Raw genomic sequence first — 19,677 nt, 5'->3', positions numbered from 1 at the left:
ACATTAGATGACACAGGAAAATAGGGATTTTTTGCGGGGAGGGGAGGGGGTGCTAATCTAATTACCATCCTCTTATGACTCTTGGTGGGAGACAAAGCCCACTTTCCATGAATGAAGCAGAAAGTACCAGAGTCTTGCTTTCATGGCCTCCCTTGTAGCTAGAAGCAGGCACGGGACTAGATTCTGACAATTAAGTGCAACTGCTCTGGTCTTTGAATCACAGCCTGGTTAGCTGGACCAATTCTCTGTCACTGTGCCTCTTGGATTTAACCAGGCCATTCTCTTCTGCTCCATGAGCATCCGTGTTTCTTGGTTTCTCAGGGAGAAGCCCTCAGCGGTTGAGGAGTGGCAGCAGCAGCAGCAGCCAGAGCTTCCCTGGCCTCCTGCAGCAGTAGGAGTCTGGCGGAGGAATCAGTGCTGAACCCCAGAGGCAGTGGCATAGCCAGCTGGGACCACGTTCTACAGCATCACTTGGGGTGTCCTCCCCTGACTGCCTTTGTGGTATGATTTTGGCTGTGGTCTGGCCCGCCTTGTTCCTCCCTGATTTCTGAAGTTGGTTCTACAGCTTTCTGATGAATATGTGAACTACTCAATTTCCTTTCCAAACATTTTTTCCCCACATACACTGCCCACAGTCTGTTTCTATTGCTTGCTATGAAGAACTCTGACCAGTACAGGACTTGGTACTGGGGAGTGGGGTGCTAGAAACCACAGACCGGGAGACAGGGAGCTGGCTGTGTACTGGAGGTAGGATGGGGCACAGCACAGACACCAATATTCCCTGTTGGGAATTTGAGAATGCTCATTCTGTGGGTGAAAACCAGAGGGATATACTCGTTACCTGTTGTATCTTGAGAGACAGACCGCACGCCTATAGAGTTTTAAGGGAAATGATAGGGAAAAAATTCAGGATGTTGTACCATTGGCTACTTCTTGTAGCCTTAAGTAAGAATATACAAGAAACCGATAAGCTTGGGCTCAAGTGCAGTCAGAAAACAAAGAAGGAAAAATATTCGGCTTTGCTAAGAAAGATGCTTTTTTTTTTTTTCGATTTTGGCCACACCCTATGGCATGTGGGATCTTAGTTCCCTGACCAGGGACTGAACCCATGCCTCCTGCATTGGAAGGCAGGGTCTTAACCACTGGACTGTCGGGGAAGTCCCAGAAAGGTTGTTTCTGCCTGTGGCAGGTGATCCATGCAGACTAGGAATTTTTTAATCTGCAGCCCTGCAGGGTTGGAAACTGGTCCAGATAATAAAATATGGGAAGGGCCCAGCATAGTGCTAGGCATGCTAAAGATGCGTAATAAATGGGACTGGAGCTCTTTGTTATTCAAGGATGTCAATCCTGAAAAGGTCACCTAAGGCGAATCCATTTACACAGGAGACCAGAGTTTTATTGTAAATATTGGGGGAAAAAGTTTGAGTTTTTAGTTGGAAAAGAGAAGCACTTTTCAGAAGTTACATTTCATATCTTCCATTTGACAAAATTACAACTGCATTCTAAATCCTGATGACAAAGGATGAATCAAACACTCATTTCTTTTGGTGTGATGTTTCCAACAAGTGACATTCTTCACTTTGTGTTTGATTTCCACTGCACGTTCATAAAGTCGGGAATTTTGCCAGAAACAGATTATCCATTACCCTAAGGGCTTTTCTAAGTCCTTCAAGTTATTCACATTTGAAACATGGATTGGATTTTCCTCTTCTTCAGCTGTGTGCTCACTTAACTGCAAGATTCTTCACTTGTGATTCACAAATTCCCTCACGTTAAAATCACATTCAGGGCTTCCCTGGTGGCGCAGTGGTTGAGAGTCCGCCTGCCGATGCAGGGGACACAGGTTCGTGCCCTGGTCCGGGAAGATCTCACATGCCGCGGAGCGGCTGGGCCAGTGAGCCATGGCCGCTGAGCCTGCGCGTCCGGAGCCTGTGCTCCGCAACGGGAGAGGCCACAACAGTGAGAGGCCCGCGTACCGCCAAAAAAAAAAAAAAAAAAAAAAAAAATCACATTCAGTGACTGCAGGAAACCCTGTACCTTTCGCAAGATACGCAGCTACGTTGCAGGTGCTCACATTGTCTTTTCAGATGCTTACAAGCTCCAATATTAGCTAGGCAATTGACACAGATGGAAGAGGTTTACGTTATTTCTGGGAGGTATTACAGGGAATGTTTTGGGGGGACTAATTTGAAAAGTAGCCAGTAAATTAGTGAAATTGTCATGCTATGAAAAAATTACCTTCCCTACTCAAGCTTATAATTGGAGGCCTTGGATACTGAATATCAGATATTGAAACCCCCATATCCCCTCCCCCTCCCCAATAACAATAGGCAGGTGGGCGGCAGGTTGACCAGGTGCGGCAGGTTCCATGGGCCTTTCCTGCGACAACTTATTGGCACACTAGGCAGGAAGGTTCTGTTTATGCTTCTGGTTATTGCTCGTTGGTTCTTCGTGGTAGGAGGTAAGGAAGGCAGGAGGTAAGGAAGGATGTCGACATGTCATTTGAGTGTCAGGAACAGGGTCTTGGTTTTGTAGCCCCAGCAAGCAGCATGACCCCTCAGACGGGGTAGACTAATTAGATAGCAAGGCAAAGGGATCAGGGGGCCAAGCCTACTGCACGGCTTCTAAATCCAGCGGGGCCCGCAAGAGCAGGTCGGCAAGTGAAATAGGTTCAACGGGGCCAGGTGGAGGCCCCAGTGAACTTGAAAGCCCTGTCCCTCCAACCCTCCAAGGGCAGTGGCCCTCACTGCTCAGCTCCAGCCAGTTGTGTCTGTGACAGAATGTGTAGCCCATGGGGACGGACAGTCCCTTTTGTTCCCAAGAGAAACTGGAATTTTATTTGAAACCTCTTCATTTTTAAAAATTTTAATTGAATTTCCTAAGTTTTCATTGTTAGCAAAAAGTTCGATTAAAAAAACCCCTAAACCCATGACTAAGTAATAACAGGTCTGTTGCTATTTTGTAACCTCAGGCTGCAGGCTGCAATTGCCCTGGAAGGGGAGGAACTGCCCGCCCATCAGCGATGGTGAGGGTCAGTCTGATCTCAGTAAGGGGTGTGGCAGGGCAGGGCGTAAACAAGGAGGAGGGGGGAGTTGGCTGGAATTATAAAATCACTGGCCCTGTATTGGTTATGGAGGCTTTCCCAGGCCTTAGCTAATTCAATCCTTAAAGCAAGCCCATAGCGTCGGTCTGTTAACATTATGAGGAAACAGGCTCCGACGGGGACGCAAGGTGAGCGTGATGGGCACTTGCACCCAGAGCTGTGTGAGAACCAGGGCTCTCGGCTACTGGGAGAGAAGCAGGTGCTCTGGGGGAGGAAAGCGCCACATGGTTGCTTACCCGGCACACGTACTGGCTCTGGGGACCCGGGGAGAAGGTCTTGGAGCGGATGATGGTGCTCCCTCGAAGAAATGGCCCTGGAGATGGCGCACCCACCCGGCGGTCCTTGGGCCGCACCACCGTGGGAGATGGGGCCGGGGTCTCCGTGTTGGTCTCTTTGTCCACCTGAGGAAGAGGTCACAACTGTGAGGCCACTGGTATCCGCAGTCTCGGGCACCTTCCACAGCTGCTCCCCACCCCTGTCACCTTGCCTCTGGCTCTCAGTCACAGCCAGGGGCTTCCGCGGCCCCAGCCCAGCCAGGACAGCGCCCAAGGCCCCGAGTACTGGCCCCCAGTCCTGGCCCCCAGTCCTCCCTGACACCTGTGGGCTGGGGCTAGTGGGAAGTGTTCAGTCCCCTAACAAGCTCACGTAAGCAGTAGAGGTACCTCACCCACCAAAGTCCCGGACTTCACACCCTCAAGACCAACTGTATTTTAACAAAGCCATAGCCAAGGCCTCCATGACCCCAGCCAAGAACTGCAGATGTTTTCATGGAGTTATGGAGGCAACTAGCAGATCTCATTATTTAAACTAGGTGATCAGGTTTTCTATTGTCCTTTCACAGTAGTTACCAGCAGAGGTAAATAAGAACACCCAAATGAAAGGCCTGGATTCACCAAAACAGGGCCTTCATGTGATTTTGGAAAAGGCACCCCCTTTGGCTGGAGAAACTACGGAAAGACTTGCCCTCGGTGCGGGGCAGTCAGAAGGCAGGCCCAGGTTCTCCTCTCACACCCCTGCTGCATCCCACTCCCAGGGGTCAGGCACCTTTGTGCAGTGCACAACCTGCCTCTCCAGCCCCATGTGCCCGGCTCAGACACAATGGGGCACTCTACTTCCAGGAGTCCTGCAGGTCAAAGAACATGGAGATCTCTTTGGAGCGCGAAGCCTGTTATATCATGTAACCCTAGTGCAGCAGGGAAGCAGGAGGCAAAGGAAACTTGACTAGAACCTCTTTCCTACTGCACTTTGGGCAGACCCAAATGGAGAAATCCATTCACTCAAAATCTTAGAACCCACCTGCCAGGTTGGTATTACTGTGTCCATTTTAGAGATGAGGAAACCAAGGCTGGAGAGGGATGAAGTCATCTGCCTAAGGCTACACAGCTAGGAAGGAGCAGAGGTGGCATTTGAACCCAGGCCCACCTGCCTGCAAAGACTGAGGTCTGCCCAGAAAACCGGGAACTGTAGAGGGCAGGAGAGATGAGGGGATGAGTCAACTTCTCCCGGCTTACTGACCCCAATTGCAGGCAGGGACACTCCTACACAACCTTCTGCAGGTTATCCCACTCTGAAGGCCTGTCCCCGGATGCTGGAGCATGAGACTTAGCCCCGAGCCTCTTCTGATTGCCCAGGTTCAAGGATTGAGGGCTATTTCCCCAAGACAGCCCTTCCCATGTCCCCAGCCCTCCCTACCTTTAGCGCTGGGCACTCATCCATATCATGTGAGGCTTTCTCAGCGAAAACGTTCTCTTCCTCTTCCCCCTCTTCCTCCTCCTCAGCTGCTGCCTCGTTCTCGCTGGTCCCCTCCTCGCACGTCCTGCGATGACAAGGCACTTTGATTACCCACAGCACCTACTTTCATCTGTTCACCTGCCATTTAAGTGCATCCAGGGCAGGGCTTCCAAGCATTTTCAGAATTGAGGACACTTTAAAAAAAAATCAATTTTAGTGAGGTATCTTTTACATATAACAAAATGCATTTCATGTATAGTTTGATGAGTTTTGACCAATATATTCCCCTGTGTAACCAATACCACACTCAAGATAAAGAATGTTCCATTACCTTGAAAGGTTCCCTTGTACCCTTTCCCAGTTAAACTCTCCCCAGCCCCAGCCCACCACTGATCAGCTTTCTGTCACTAAAGATTCAATCTGATTTTTCTTGCATTTCACAGAAATGGAATCAGACAGTATATGCTCTTTTGTCTCTGGCTTCATTCTCTCAGCATCATGTTTCTGAGATTCATCCATATTGGTGCATAGTATCAATAGTTCACTCCTTCTTATTGTTGAGTAATCTTCCATTGGATGGATAGACTATACTTTGTTCATCAGGTGATAAACATCTGGATTGTTTCCATTTCTTAGAAATTATGAATAAAGCTTCTATAGACATTCACCTACAAGTCTGTGTAGAAATAGGATTTCATTCCTCCTGGACGTTGTATTAGTTTGCTAGGGCTGCCATAACACAATACCACAGACTGGGGGCTTTAACAACAGAAATTTATTTCCCACAGTTCTGGAGGCTTAAAGTCCAAGATCAAGGTGTGGGCAGGTTTGGTTTCCTCTGAGGGCTCCCTCTGTGACTTGTAGATGGCCATCTTCATGCCGTGTCCTCATGTGGTCTTCCCTCTGTATGTGTGTCCCTGGTATCTCTCTGTGTGTCCAAATTTCTTCTTCTTCTAAGAACAGTCACAATGGATTAGGGCCCACCCTAACTTTAACAGCCTTGTGTTAACTGAATCAGCTCTTTAAAGACCCTGTCCTCAAAAACAGTCGTTCTCTGGTACTGGGATCAGAGCCTTGAATATCTGAATTTTGGGGAGACACAATTCAGACTATTACAGATATATATATATATACATACCTAGGAGTAGAATTGCTGGGTCAGACAGTAAGTATAAGTGATTAAATGTTTTTCCTATGTGGTTATACCATTTTATGTTCCCACAGTAATATTATGAGAATTCTGGTTCCCCACCTATACTTGGTATTATTAATCTTTAAATTTAGTCCTTCAACTGAGTAAGTACTCATATCTCGTTCTGGTTTTAATTTTCACTTTCCTGTTGAGAATATTTTCCTGCATTTATTGACCATTCATATTTTCTTTTGCAAGGTGTCTGTTAGAATTTTTAGCCCATTTAAAAATTGGGCTGTCTTTTTATTACAGAGTTGTAAGAGTTCATTATATATTCTAGATAGGAATCCTTTGCAAATATTTTCTCCAAGTCTCTGGCTTGCCTTTTCCTCTTCTAAATGGTGTCTTCCAAAGAACAGAAGCTTTTGATTGTGACAAAGTCCAGTTTATCAGTTTTTCTCTTTAATGGTTTGTGCTTTTTATGCTGTACCTAAGAAGTCTTTGCAAAGAGTTTCTCTGGTAGTTTCTTTTAAAAGTTTTATAGTTTCAGCTTTTATGTTTAGCCCTATGATCCATTGCAGATTAATTTTTGTCCATGGTACTCAAAATTTATTTTTTTCTATATGGATAGGCAATGCGGTGGCTGTACCATTTGTTGAGGAGACTTTATTTTTGGTGATATTCTTCATAATTATCCTTTCTCCTTGGACTCCAGGGTTGGAAGGAGTTGGTGTGACAAATGGACGGAATTTGTTAATTAGTAATTTATCTCCATTCCCATCTTTACTTTTCAAAGACATACATAACTGCCAGGCTTCTGATCAGCATGAGACAGTATTACCATACTGAGCTGGAGGAATTCCAGCCAAAAGCAGAGAATTTGACACCTAGTTAGCTGGCTCAGTGAGACTGTGGATAAACATAAAATCTCCCTTAGGATTTTCCCAACAGGGAGAACAGATCTTGGCTCTCCATCCCCAGCCCTGTGATGAAAACCTCCCTTGCACTTAGATGGGGACTTATCGCTATGGAGGGGCTTCTCCCTGCTGGCCTTTTTTTTTTTTTTTTTAAATTTGGTTGCACCGGCTGTTAGTTGTGGCAGGTGGGCTCCTTAGTTGCAGCCCACAGGCTCCTTTGTTGCAGTACGTGGGCTCCTTAACTGCAGCTCCAGGGATCCTCAGTTGTAGCTTGCCGGGTCCTTCGTTGTGGCATGCAGGCTGCTTAGTTGTGGCACGCGAGTGGGATCTAGTTCCCTGAACAGGGATCAAACCCGGGCCCCCTGCATTGGGAGTGGGGAGTCTCATCCACTGCACCACCAGGGAAGTCCCCCCCAGCCACCTTGATCTACTCATAAAAGAGCCATTAAACGTGAGTGCTCACAGGGAGCACCTTGGTGAGGATTGTATAGATGCCACATCATTAACCAGCATTGACTGAGGGCTTAATGAACTGCAGGTGCTTCGCGGAGGTCTCACAACCACACTGAAAGACACTCTTGTCTCCGTTTTACAGATTCAAAAGCGGAGGATCAGAGAGTGGGTAGGCCTTGTCCAGTGTCACAGGCCACTCAGTGGTGCAGCCAGGTTTCCAATCCACGTTTGTTCAGTTCCACGAAGCGCTCAACCACTAGGGAAGTCTCTTCTTTGTGACTAAGAAGCTGATTTAAGTATTTTCCAGGAAGGAAAAAAAAAAAAAAACCTCAACTGTAAAGAGAAAAATAATTAGTCACATCTTTGCACCCTTTGGAAAAGTGGCCAAGAGTAAATAAATAAAAATTTTAAAATATATATCTGATAATATGAAGTGAGGGTTTGGGAAAAAGGCATATCCCTGTGGGGAGTGTTAATTAGAGCAGCCAGTTTATACTCTGAAGTCAATTTAGCAGCATCTGCTAAAACAAAACATGTACATATTTTTGATTAAATACTCGTCAATTATATTGTATCAGAGAGAATGTAGCTTTAGGGGTACTCTCAGTCACTGCTGGTGGAGCATTTACTAGGACAATCTTACTTGAGAATGATTCTGCAGTGCCTGGTAAAATATAAAACACACATGCCCTGGGACTCAGCTAGGCCACTTCTCAACCTCTGTCCTAGACAAACACACACAAGTCCCCGAGGAGGTAAATCCAAGGGTTTTCACTCTAGCATTGTTTGTGATTATATTCTTCTATATTTTCTAATCCTCTAAGAGTTTTGTTTTGCTTGTGGAGCTTAAAAAAAGATCGAGTCTTCTGATTATATGCACTAAAGAAACCTAAACAAATAAAAGGAGGGAGTAACAATGGCACCCTCCTTTGGGCCTTGGGTGCCGAGGGGGAAGGAGAGGAGATGAGAACTGAGGGCCAGTCTCTGGAACCCTCCACTCCAGAGCTGAGCGGGCACAGCAGAGCTAGTTAACATTCCAGGACCAAAAGAAGCCTCCAGTCTGGGGGGAGGGGGCTGCAGATGGATTTACCCCAGTATAGCAGCTCTGGGATTCCCAGCCCCCTTTGTAAGTCAGTGTCTGGGGAAGTTTGAATGGCAAGGGGTGGGGAGAGAGCGGGCCACAAAGGGAGAGAGAACAGAAGGTGGTTGCTAGGAGATGGCGTGAAAAGTCTCAACAGAAGCTTGGAATTTGGCGGAAACCACTGATCTTGTGCCAGGGTTTTGGAAGACAGGTCCTGGGCCTATTTCCGGCATCAGACCTTTGCAGTGTGCCAGAGAGAAGGAGAGAGAGGGAGAGAGAGGGAAGAGGGAGGGAAAAAGACAGGAGAAAGAGAAAGGCAGGGGGGATGGAGGGAGGGAGGAGGGAGGGAGGGGGAGGGGAGGAGGAGAGGAGAGAGAGAAGGAGGTGGGGAGGGAGGGAAAGGGAAGGAAGCAGGGAGACACAGATGGAGTGGGACAGAGAAGGAAAGAGAGAAACTGAGACCATTCAGAGAGAATCCTAAAACGTACGAACATACAAAAATTCAGGAACCTTGCCCTATTCTTCATCACATGGAGGAAGAGAAGAGGAAGAGAGGGGCCAGCCTGTGGGCCAAATCCAGTGCAAGGTCCAAGCTATGAATGGTTTTGATAGTTTTAAATGGCTGAAAAACACAATCGAAAAGAGAGGAAATTTCATGGTGTGTGCAATTGATGTGCAATTCAAATTTCAGTGTCTGTAAATGAAGCTTCAATGACAGCATCCCAGTGGTTGGTGTAGGTACCGTCTATGGCTGCTTTCACACTATGATGGCGGAGTTGAGTGGATATAACAGAGTCCGTATGGCCCACAAAGCAGACATTTTCTATCTGGCCCCTTCCAGAAAACACCTGCTCACCCCTGGAGTAAAAGATACTAAGGAAAGACTTCGTGTGAGACCAAACATATAATCTAGGGCTGTAACAGAAGAGTCACCGTGTGCTTCCTGTGAGTAAGGGTCTGTGTTAAGTGCTCGGCATGCGTAATTTTTTGAGTCTACAAAATTCCCCATGTGTAGTGGCTATTTCTTAAATCTATATTTCACAGATAGGGAAACCAGGGTTAGAGCCTGGTTCTCAGCCCAGGCTTCACCTCAGAATTACCCAGGAAGTTTTTAAACTTACTGATGCTCAGGCCTCACCCAGCCCTAGAATCCCACAGGGAGTTGGATGAGTGAGACTCCAAATTCACATCTGTCTGAATTCAGAGCACATGCACTTAAGTACAACTACACACACTTCCTCCAGATGGCAAGGTTCCTAGGCTGTGCTCATTTCCAGCTGGTAGTTACCCGTGCTGCTCCTCGATTTACTGCTAAGAATCTCTGCTGTTTCTGGCGTGTCTACTACGAGCTTTGTGCTTTCACTTCCTCAGTGGCTTTTCCTTCAATCCCTTCTGATAACCCCACACAGTCGGTGTGATGTCCCCGCTTTTCAGCTGAGGATCAGACAAGGTCAGAACGACTTGCCTAAGAGTGGGGGCTCTTGAGGGGGAGGGCAGGGGCTGGGAGGAAGCATGTGTGGGCTTCCGGAGAGCCGGTGACACTCTGCTTCTCGATTTGGGCACTGGATTCACAGGTAGTTTTGTTTCCGAAAATTCACTGAGCGGTACACTTACGTCAACATTTCTGTATGTACATTATGTTGCAATACAAAGATTAAAAATGCTTTGCTGGGGCTTCCCTGGTGGTGCAGCAGTTGAGAGTCCGCCTGCCGATGCAGGGGACACGGGTTCGTGCCCTGATCCAGGAAGATCCCACATGCCGTGGAGTGGCTGGGTGCGTGAGCCATGGCCACTGAGCCTGCGCGTCCGGAGCCTGTGCTCCACAACGGGGGAGGCCACAGCAGTGAGAGGCCTGCGTACCGCATAAAAAAAACAAACAAACAAAAACAAAAACAAAAACGCTTTGCCTAAGGTTACACAAAAAAAGATGAAGCTAGGATTTGAACCCTAGTCTGCATCACTGTTTCCTAAAGTGTGTCATAAGACTCTTCTGTGGGTAAACAAGGGACTAAAGAACACTGATCACACAGTGAGAAAGCTGCGTCCTGTTCACTTCTCCTTCAGACCTGTTTACATCAAGGAGGAAGTCTCTCTTGGGCAGTAGCATGTCTTTAACATTGCTGAAACACTGACTGACCTTCCTTTTTAACAATGGGAGAGGAGACCTTAGTCTTAGAACCTTGGCAAGCAATATACCCAGCTAGACTTGAATACTCTTGTTGTATTTTCATTACACTTAATCTTCCACAGTTACCTTCTGAGGCAGGCTTGGCTCATGGCCTACTCAATATCCATTCCTACTTTCTTCCTTAGTAACAGAATCCTGAATTTTGTGCCAACTAAGAGACCTCATTTCCCAGTCTCCCCTGCAGTTAGGTAGGCCAAGTAGCTAAGCTTGGCCAATGAGAAGCAAGTAGAAATTGCTGGGTGGGACTTTCAGGAATGGTCCTTGGTTACAAGGAGTGCAGGAAGACTCTGTTGTCTTTCCTCTTTCCTGATGCCTGCCTGATGGCTGGTGACTCCGCAGCCATTCTGTGCTTAGCAGCCTTGATGATGGAGGTCACACATAAGGCCAGCAAAGCAGAATGAGAGAAAGAGCCTGGGTTCCCAGTAACATCGTAGGGCTGACAGATGCGCCCTGGAATGCCTTTTTCCAGTCTTTTTTTTAAGTAACAAAGAAGTAAACGTCTATCTTGTTTAAGCCCATTATTTCTGCTCTATGTTTCTAGCAGTCAACTGCAATTCCTTACTGAGGAATCTTCAATTTATGGCAAATTATACTTATTTCCACTTCTAGTAATATAAAGCATCCTAAGAATTTTTTTAACCAAAATAAATGTAAGTTCATTAAGACAAACACTAATATTAGATGTGAACTAGCATAAGTAATTCCTGGAACACAAAATGACAAAATGACAAGGGATTCTGGGAACTACTGTACCAGACTATATACTGCCTTTTTGCCTGCAGAGGACCCATGAGGAGAGAGGTTCTCCGTTTTCACAGAGGAACACTTCTGTTGGTTGCCCTGGTATTTGGGGATCTCATCCTTGGGCCCAGGTCCAAGCCAGGTCAGTTCCCAGGGACACCCTCACTTACCAGCTGTCTTCCAGGGTCTGTGCGCTGCTCCTTCCCTCCTGCCTCTTCTCCAGCTCCACAGCTGTCTGTTCCAGCAAAGCAGACACGGCATCCTGCAGAGACAAAGGCTGATGGGTCCATCTGTACACCATGGGCATAGCCCCACCCGGCAGGAATCAGAGTGTGTCACCCTCCCAGTGAATGGAGCGTAAAACTGAAGAGCAGAGTGGGTAAGCGTCTTGCTGTAGAGTCACATAAATTGGAAATACAGTCCTTAGTTCTTCTAACTGGCAGTTCTCTGGAGAATAACCTCTGCATGTACAGACAGAGTTTGGAAGACAGCCAAGTTTAGTGTTTGGGTGAGACGGAATTATAGGTCTCCGGCTGTAAGGAGAGCATGGTGTAGTCAGGGAGACCATCCCATAAACCATCAATAACAAAACAATTTGGGAAGGACTATGAGAGAGATAAGTACTGGATGTTTGAGAACAGAGGCATGGTGGCAAAGCTAGCTTGGGGGCTGTATTCAGGGAAGGCTTCCTAGAGGAAGAGTCTTCATACTGAATGGTGTCTATGGTGAGGAAGGCTGTGTGACTTGAGGAAATTATTTAATGTCTCTGAGACTCAGTTTCTTCTAATAATTACTCCACCTCTGATGTCCAGCCATCTCCAATTCAGGGAGAGGCTTTTCTTTCCATCCAGCCAGGTGCCGCATGTACAGGAGAAGGGTGCAAAGCTGTGTGACCCAGCTCACCGTGCTTTCAGGTCCTGGCATGGGGGCCATGGCTCCCGCTGGTTTGGGCTCCCTGCTCTGTTTCTTCAAGTATTTGTAGCTCAGGACGTTGTACCAGCGAGTCGACCTCTCCCCGGACCGGCAGACCTCAGCCAGGCTGATCTGGGCGCCTCCCTGTGGAGAATGGGAAAAAAAGCACAACCAGGGGGTGACAAGGTATTCTGGGGGCAGTATGTAAAACACCACTCCAGGTGAGACAGAAGCTTCCTGGGAGGAAGAATTGGCTAGGTGCTAATCATTTTCCAATAACTCCCTTGTTCACTAACTTATTCTTTCATTGAGTTGTATGGGTTCTTTAAATATTTATCAGATACATGATTTTCAAATATTTTCTCCCATTCAGTAGGTTGCCTTTTCATTTTGTTGATGATTTCCTTTGCTGTGCAGAAGTTTTTGTTGGAGGTAGTTCCACTTGTTGATTTTTGCTTTTGGTGTCAGAGTCAGAAAACATCATGACCAGGACTGATGTCGAGGAAAACAACTCAAAGCTCCAGAAACAGGGGACTGGAGGCATGAACTGTAATATATCTATAGGGTGGAATATTACATAGCTATGCACAAAAAATAAGGAAGATCTCTAGGTAGTGATGTAGAGAGTTCTCCAGGCTATATTAATTCCAACAAGATAACAGTCAATTTTAGGCTGGCTCATAGGCGTGAATGCCCTACCTCAGTAAACTGGATGCACTCTGATGGCATTTATGCATTTGTTCATTCGTTTATTCAACACACACCCATTTTCCCAGTAGCCTCTGTGTGCCAGGCACTGTCCTGGGTGTTGTGGATAGGGAAGGAGTTAAGGCAGAGAAAAATCCCTGCCCTCATGAGCTTCTATTCCAGTCTGGGGGAATCAGATAATCAATAAGTAACTTTATATTGTGTCTCACAGAGTCTAAGATGCCATCGATTGTAAAGTGTATTATTATTTCATGTACCACTAAGAAAGAAACATAGTTGCCAATTAGACTATGACCTGCCACCTAGTGTACACTGCATCTTGATCTCACAGATGATAAACTGTGAAAATAACATGTACCCTGATACCTATGATATAGAGAAATATTAGGTGGTGTAAAGTGCTGCAGAGAAAATAATACAGGGAAAGTGGAGAGCAGGGGGTAAGAGAGTGGAGGGGGCAATGTGATTTTAAATAGGGTGGAAGGAAGTCGTCACATACAAGGTGACATTCGGGTTAAGATCAGAATGAAGCGAGGGGGTGAGATTTGCCCATCAATATCCGGGAGAAGAGAATTCTGGTGAGAGAGGACAGCAGTGCGAAGCGCTGGGGAAGGGGGCATGCGGGTGTATTCAAGGGGCAAAAGGAGGCCGGAAGAAGAGTCTTGGGGATAAAATCCAAGAGATGACAAGGAGCAGACCATGGAGGGCCTGGGGGGCCAGGCAAAGGCCCAGGTGTTGAGTCTGGGTGGAGACAGACGCCATCCTAAGGCTTCAAGTAGAGGAGTGGCATGCAGTCATCTGCAATCTAATAGGATGCCCCTGGCTACCGTGTTGAAAGGAGGCGGAGGGCAGCAAGAACAGAAGCAGGGGGATCCAGTGGGGGATTCTGCAACCATTGGGCCAGAGGTGGTAGTAGGTCAGGTCAGGAGCACGGAGAGACGTGGTTGGAATCTGGGGATCTCCTGAAGGTAGAGCTTCCAGGAGGTCCTGAAGGATTGGAGGTGGGGTATGAGAGGAAGAGTGGGGTCCAGGATGACCCTGATGTCTCTGACCTGGACAGTGGAAGAATGGGGTTGCCTTTAGCTGAGATCGTGAAGACATGGGAGGCAAGGTCAGGGGCGTGCTTGTGGACACATCACTGGTGATGGCTACCGGACATGCAAAAGGAGATGTGGATTCCGGCAGCGGACATACAACGCTGAGATGAGTGGAAAGGCCCAGGCTGGCGCCATCCCTTGGGATGGTGTTTGAAGCCAGGGGATAGGACGAGATCACCGAAGCAGTGCACGCAAGTAGAAGAGGGGAGAGGAGCAAGGTCTGAGCTCTGGGGCCTTCAAACAGAGAGAGGTCAGGGAAATGAGCAAGAATCTGCAAAGGAGACAGACAGAGAAGGCCGGTGATGGGGGAAGAAGGCCAGGAGAGCGAGGGGCCTGAGAAGCCAAGTCAGGACAAAGGACGTTGAGGAAGATGGAGTGAGCAATCGTGCCAAACGCTGTAGGCAGGCCAAGAGGGACAAGGATGGAGAGCCGGCCACCAGATTTAGCAACAAGGAGGTCCCTGATGAGCACGTTTCTGGTGGAACGATGAGGGCAAAAGCCCACGTGGACTGAGATACAGAGAGAACACACACACCTCTTTCACGCGTTGCTAGAGAGCAAAGGAAAGAAATAATGTAGTAACTGGAGGAAGAAATGGGGTTAAAAAAAATTTTTTTAAAGCAGGGGAGAAATAACAGTATGTTGGCATACTGATAGGCCAGATCCAGTGAGGAGGGAAAACTGGAGACACAGGAGAGAGCAAAAGAGTAACGGTTGGCGTGACACCCTTGAGAGAGGATGGCCCTAGATAGGAGTGGGGAGGGCCCCTCCTTAGCTCCGGGAAGAACAGCAGAGCCCACGAGGACAGGCAGATGCGGCGTGGCAGCTGTGGGGTTCCTTCTACTCTTCCAGAACTGGGTGTGAAGGGAGGGCCTCAGCGGAGGGAGAGTAAGGGCCAGGAGAGAGGAGAGGATAAGAATTTGTCACTGAGACAAGCAGGAGAGTAAGTGGTCCAGGGAGACAGAGTATAAACGCTGGGCAGCAAGAGGGCTCACGGGAGGTTCGTGACCACGATTTTAAAATGACACCGCAGGGCGGTGGTGTGTGCGTTTTGCTCCAGTTGCACGGGTGGAGAGGAGGGGAGGGTTCACTGTGATGGGGCTGGGTTTTTGCCAAGTGGGGATGGCAAAGTGAGAAAGAGGCAAAGGGGGCGGTTGTGATGAGACATGGGATGTGAGTGGGGCCTGGGCAGGGGGCTGCCTTTACAGAACGTGCACAGTCAGGGCTTGAGTAACCAGGACCCGGCTGCAAAGCCTGGGACTCCTGCGATGCCACCCTAAAGCATCTGGCGGAACTGTTGCCCACGATATTGGGGGAGGCGGTATTCATCCAAACCCATAATCCAGTAGGAGAGTGTGATGATGACACGACAAGACGCTGGAATCCTTGTTCAAATCCAGACTTCTCTACCTACTCGCTGGATGATCTGAGCCGGTTAATTAGCCTTTCTGGGCCTTGATCCCTTATTTGTCAGATGGAGATAATCCTAATGTTGCTTCCCAGGGCTGTTGTGAGGATTAAATGAGATACTGCACACAAAGTTCTTAGCCCAGTACTAGACACGCAGACACTACTCAGGATGGGTACTATTGTCCTTGCCCGGCTGGTCAAATGGCTCAAAACAGACCAGGGATTCCACAAACCCAGCAGTGCGGGGAGACTGTGCTTGGGAGCCTATGGCCCTTCCTCCTCTTGTCTCATTTCCTTTCCTCCTCCAGCCACCAAAACACAACAGCCTAACACTCACGTCCCCACGGGACACGGGAACAGAGGCTTCCCGTTGGCCGAGGACGGAGACAAGCTACGGCGGGATGGGCGCTTTGGCTGCTGCCATGGCAACCAGCAATGGCCAGACGTCAATTAGGAAGGAGGAATAAAAGGCATCCAATTAGGAGAAGAAAAAGGATTGAGTCTCTTCTCATTTAGGAATGCTCGGGGCTAAGGAAACGCTTCACTGGAGGAGCCTGGATTTGTTTATTCATTTTTATTTTAAAAATTCTATCCTTGGGGCTTCCCTAGTGGCGCAGTGGTTAAGAATCTGCCTGCCAGTGCAGGGGGCATGGGTTTGAGCCCTGGTCCGGGAAGATCCCACATGCCACGGAGCAACTAAGCCCGTGCAGCACCACTACTGAGCCTGCGCTCTAGAGCCTGCGAGCCACAACTACTGAGCCTGCGCACCACAATTACTGAAGCCCGCGCGCCCAGAGCCCGTGCTCTGCAGCAGAGAGGAGCCACCGCAATGAGAAGCCCGTGCACCACAATGAAGAGTAGGCCCCGCTCACTGCAACTGGAGAAAGCCCACGCAGCAACAAAGACCCAACTCAGCCAAAAATAAATAAATAAAATAAATAATTTTTTTTTAATTCTATTTTTTTTTCCTTTTTTTTTTTTTTTTTTTTTTTGCGGTACACAGGCCTCTCACTGTTGTGGCCTCTCCTGTCACGGAGCACAGGCTCCGGACACGCAGGCTCAGCGGCCATGGCTCATGGGCCCAGCCGTTCCGTGGCATGTGGGATCTTCCCAGACCGGGGCACGAACCCATGTCCCCTGCGTCGGCAGGCGGACTCTCAACCACTGCGCCACCAGGGAAGCCCTATCCTTTTACATATATACACATACGTGTGTGTGTGTCTGTGCCTATCTATCTAGGTAGATATATATATATATATGCTTTTTTTTTTTTTTTTGGCTGCACTGTGCAGCTTGTGGGTTTTCTCAGTTCCCCAACCAGGGATTGAACCCAGGCCACGGCAGTGAAAGCCAGGAATCCTAACCACTGGCCACTAGGGAACTCCCTGGAGCCTGGATTTGGAAAAGCTTTCCGCTCCATCCTTCAGCAGCACCCACCCTGCCTGCCAAATCCTGCAGTCACCATCCACCTGGGGGCTCCAGGGAGCACTGTAACGGCACACAGAAAACATCCAGGGTCTGACATGGGTGGACCTGCCTGGGTTCTAACTCTGTTCCTGCCACTTCCTGACTGTGTGACCTTGGGCAAATTCTTTGTGCCTCGGTTTCCTCACTGGTGTAACAGTTACCTATTTTATTTTATTATTTTTTTTTTTGTGTGGTACGTGGGCCTCTCACCGTTGTGGCCTCTCCCGTTGCGGAGCACAGGCTCCGGACGCGCAGACCCAGCGGCCATGGCTCACGGGCCCAACCGCTCCGCGGCATGCGGGATCCTCCCAGACCAGGGCCCGAACCCGTGTCCCCTGCATCGGCAGGTGGACTCCCAACCACTGCGCCACCAGGGAAGCCCAGTTACCTATTTTATAAGATTGTAGCGAGGATCAACAGAGATAATACATGAAGGAGCTTAGCTCAGAGCCCACCATACAAATTGCATCCAATTGACACAAGCTATTGCATTACTGTGAGCGTAACAACAACATAAATGGCGATGACGCTGTTATGAACCCTAGCCAAGCAGGAAAGGGATGGGAACTGATTTTCCTTGAGACCTAGTGTGCGCAGACACTTTGCTTTACATCCTTGCTACGGGGACCAGCAGTTCTGGCATCACCTGGGAGCTTGACAGAAATGCAGAATCTTGCTGCCTGCCTACCCAGACTTGCTGAATCAGAATCTGCATTTTAACCAGAGCTGCAGGTAACCTGTGTGCACATGAAAGTTCGAGAGGCACTGCTTTAGTGCTTCATTTAACCCTCAGAGAACCACCTGTGAGGTAGCCAGTGTTAGCTGGTTTTACAGAAAAGGAAACAGACAGAATTAAAGAATCTTAGGCCACATAGTGGGGAAGGCTGGTGACTCAGCCTCAGGCACAAGGGATGTGGCACTGCAATTCCACGGCAGAAAAAGGAGCTCCCCGACCCCCCTTCCCCTGCTCTCAATAGGTCTGGGAACAACGCTGTTCATCTGTGGAAGAGCCCCTGCCTAGAGCCCAAGAAAGGCTGGGCTGATAGCACAAGCTGTGTTTCTCCAAGCCTTCTTCCTGAAATGCAAGGTGGACCAATCCCCAGAAGGACAGAAGGCTGCACAGATAGACAGACACAGTCCTCACCAGGCACGCCTCCAGATGGCTCCTGTCGGTGGCGCAGACATCGACTCTTAAGGTCTTCTGGTGAAGGGCTGGGTAGGACATGGACACCCAGAACATCTCGTTGAACACCAGGGTGTCCGAGGCGTCCAGAGGCCGGGTCCGGAACAGGCAGGTGGTACTCTCGGAGCAGGGAAGGATAGCCACGCGAATGTTCCTAGAGGGACAGAAACACAGGAGAGCCTGGGTCAGGTCAGCCCGGGTCTGGGGCTCAGGTGTTAGGCTAAACGGCTGCTGCAAATCCCCAAGGAAACAGCAGCGGACAAGAGTTTGTAATTTCTCCAGTAGTTATGCAGTTATTCATGAGGGATGCATAAGGGCCCCAAGGACAACGTGCTGCTTTTCCTTCTACTGAATCCCCCAATCATGAGGCCCTCAAAGCTTGTGGAGCCTGAGGCCAACGGTGTGCAAACTGCTGTGAACAGAAGGATCTGAGAGGCTGCTTGTTAACACTGAGGAATACTCATACAACCGCTGGTAGGAAGGCAAAATGCCACAATTCAGGTGGCGGGGAAGGTGACAATCCTAACAAAAGTACATGTGCATTCACCCTTTGACCCAGACAGCTGGCTTCTAGGCACAGATACTGCTGCACAAGTACCAATGAGTTACAGAGAAGGTTATTCATCCCGGCCCTGTTTGTAACAGCAAAGACTGCACACAAGTCCAGTGTCCAATCTTGTCTTCCTTCTGTTTTGCCTGTTTTCCGGCCTGCCTTCCTCCTTCCCACGTGTCACACCCCAGACGCTGGCTGGGTGCAGGCCACGGAAATATAAGCTCCTGATGCTGCCCTCAAGGCCTACGGTCTAGCAAAGGAGGAACATGTAGGCAGACGAGCTCAGTGAAACATAAATCAGGTCTGCATAGGACCGAGCTGGGAGGCAGACAGTGCAGGTCTTTGCTGTATCAACAACTGTAAGGTAACACCCATCACAACCTGCCAATAGAAGCACAGTGATGGGAGCCGGCTCTTCAGAAAGGCAGGCCCGGCTCTTTCTGCGTGGAATACTCGCGCTTAGAGCAGATAAAAGAGGCTGTGACTTTCCTCTTCATCAGGCTTCAAGTTTACAAGGGCAGAGGTTCGCTCGCCACCCCTTCCTTAGTGCTGGCACCTGGTAGGGGCTCAGGACGCATATGTGGAAGGTCTGGAGCTGTCCGGGGTGGTCCTCTTTAGAGTGAGCGTGTTTGCCGCCCTGCCTGCATCCACGTTCACGGCACTGACACTGTGCATCACGGTCATGTGCACTAAATACCCACAGAGGCTTACGGGGCCCGTTGGTGGAGCAGAACAGAGCAGGAGAGTGTCCCCTGGGATGGGTGCAGGGCGGGAGAGGATAATATACAGCCCGTCAGCTACACACTCACACTTTCTGGTCTTGCTGCAGCAACAGAGCAGAAAGGTTGCTCAGCTGGATGATTAATATTGCAAACTGCTTATTCTTCTCATCATACCTGAAATGAAAAGGGGGCATATGGAGCACCTGTTAGTAACACATTTATCTCTCTCTCCCTTAATCATCACAGATGCGGCTGCTGGCTGCCCTGGGGACTGCGGTG

At 48.7% G+C, this 19,677-nt stretch overlaps 1 protein-coding gene across 1 annotated transcript in view; it reads right to left on the bottom strand.

The window, feature by feature from the left end:
* The window catches only part of WWC1 (WW and C2 domain containing 1), a gene marked incomplete at its 5' end in the record, with an annotated part of 147,181 nt that overhangs the window by 9,655 nt on the left and 117,849 nt on the right, over positions 1-19,677 (bottom strand). The window contains 6 exons of the mRNA XM_079702010.1: positions 3,340-3,504; positions 4,796-4,919; positions 11,517-11,608; positions 12,250-12,402; positions 18,085-18,277; positions 19,486-19,572. Of these exons, the coding sequence (XP_079558136.1) occupies positions 3,340-3,504; positions 4,796-4,919; positions 11,517-11,608; positions 12,250-12,402; positions 18,085-18,277; positions 19,486-19,572 (814 nt within the window). The remainder of the gene's footprint in view (positions 1-3,339; positions 3,505-4,795; positions 4,920-11,516; positions 11,609-12,249; positions 12,403-18,084; positions 18,278-19,485; positions 19,573-19,677) is intronic.

The sequence above is a fragment of the Hyperoodon ampullatus genome (genome assembly GCF_949752795.1).
Source record: "Hyperoodon ampullatus genome assembly, chromosome: 4".
Taxonomy (NCBI): domain Eukaryota; kingdom Metazoa; phylum Chordata; class Mammalia; order Artiodactyla; family Ziphiidae; genus Hyperoodon; species Hyperoodon ampullatus.
Note: the sequence above shows the minus strand (reverse complement) of the source record. Positions and strands in the feature narration are given on the sequence as shown.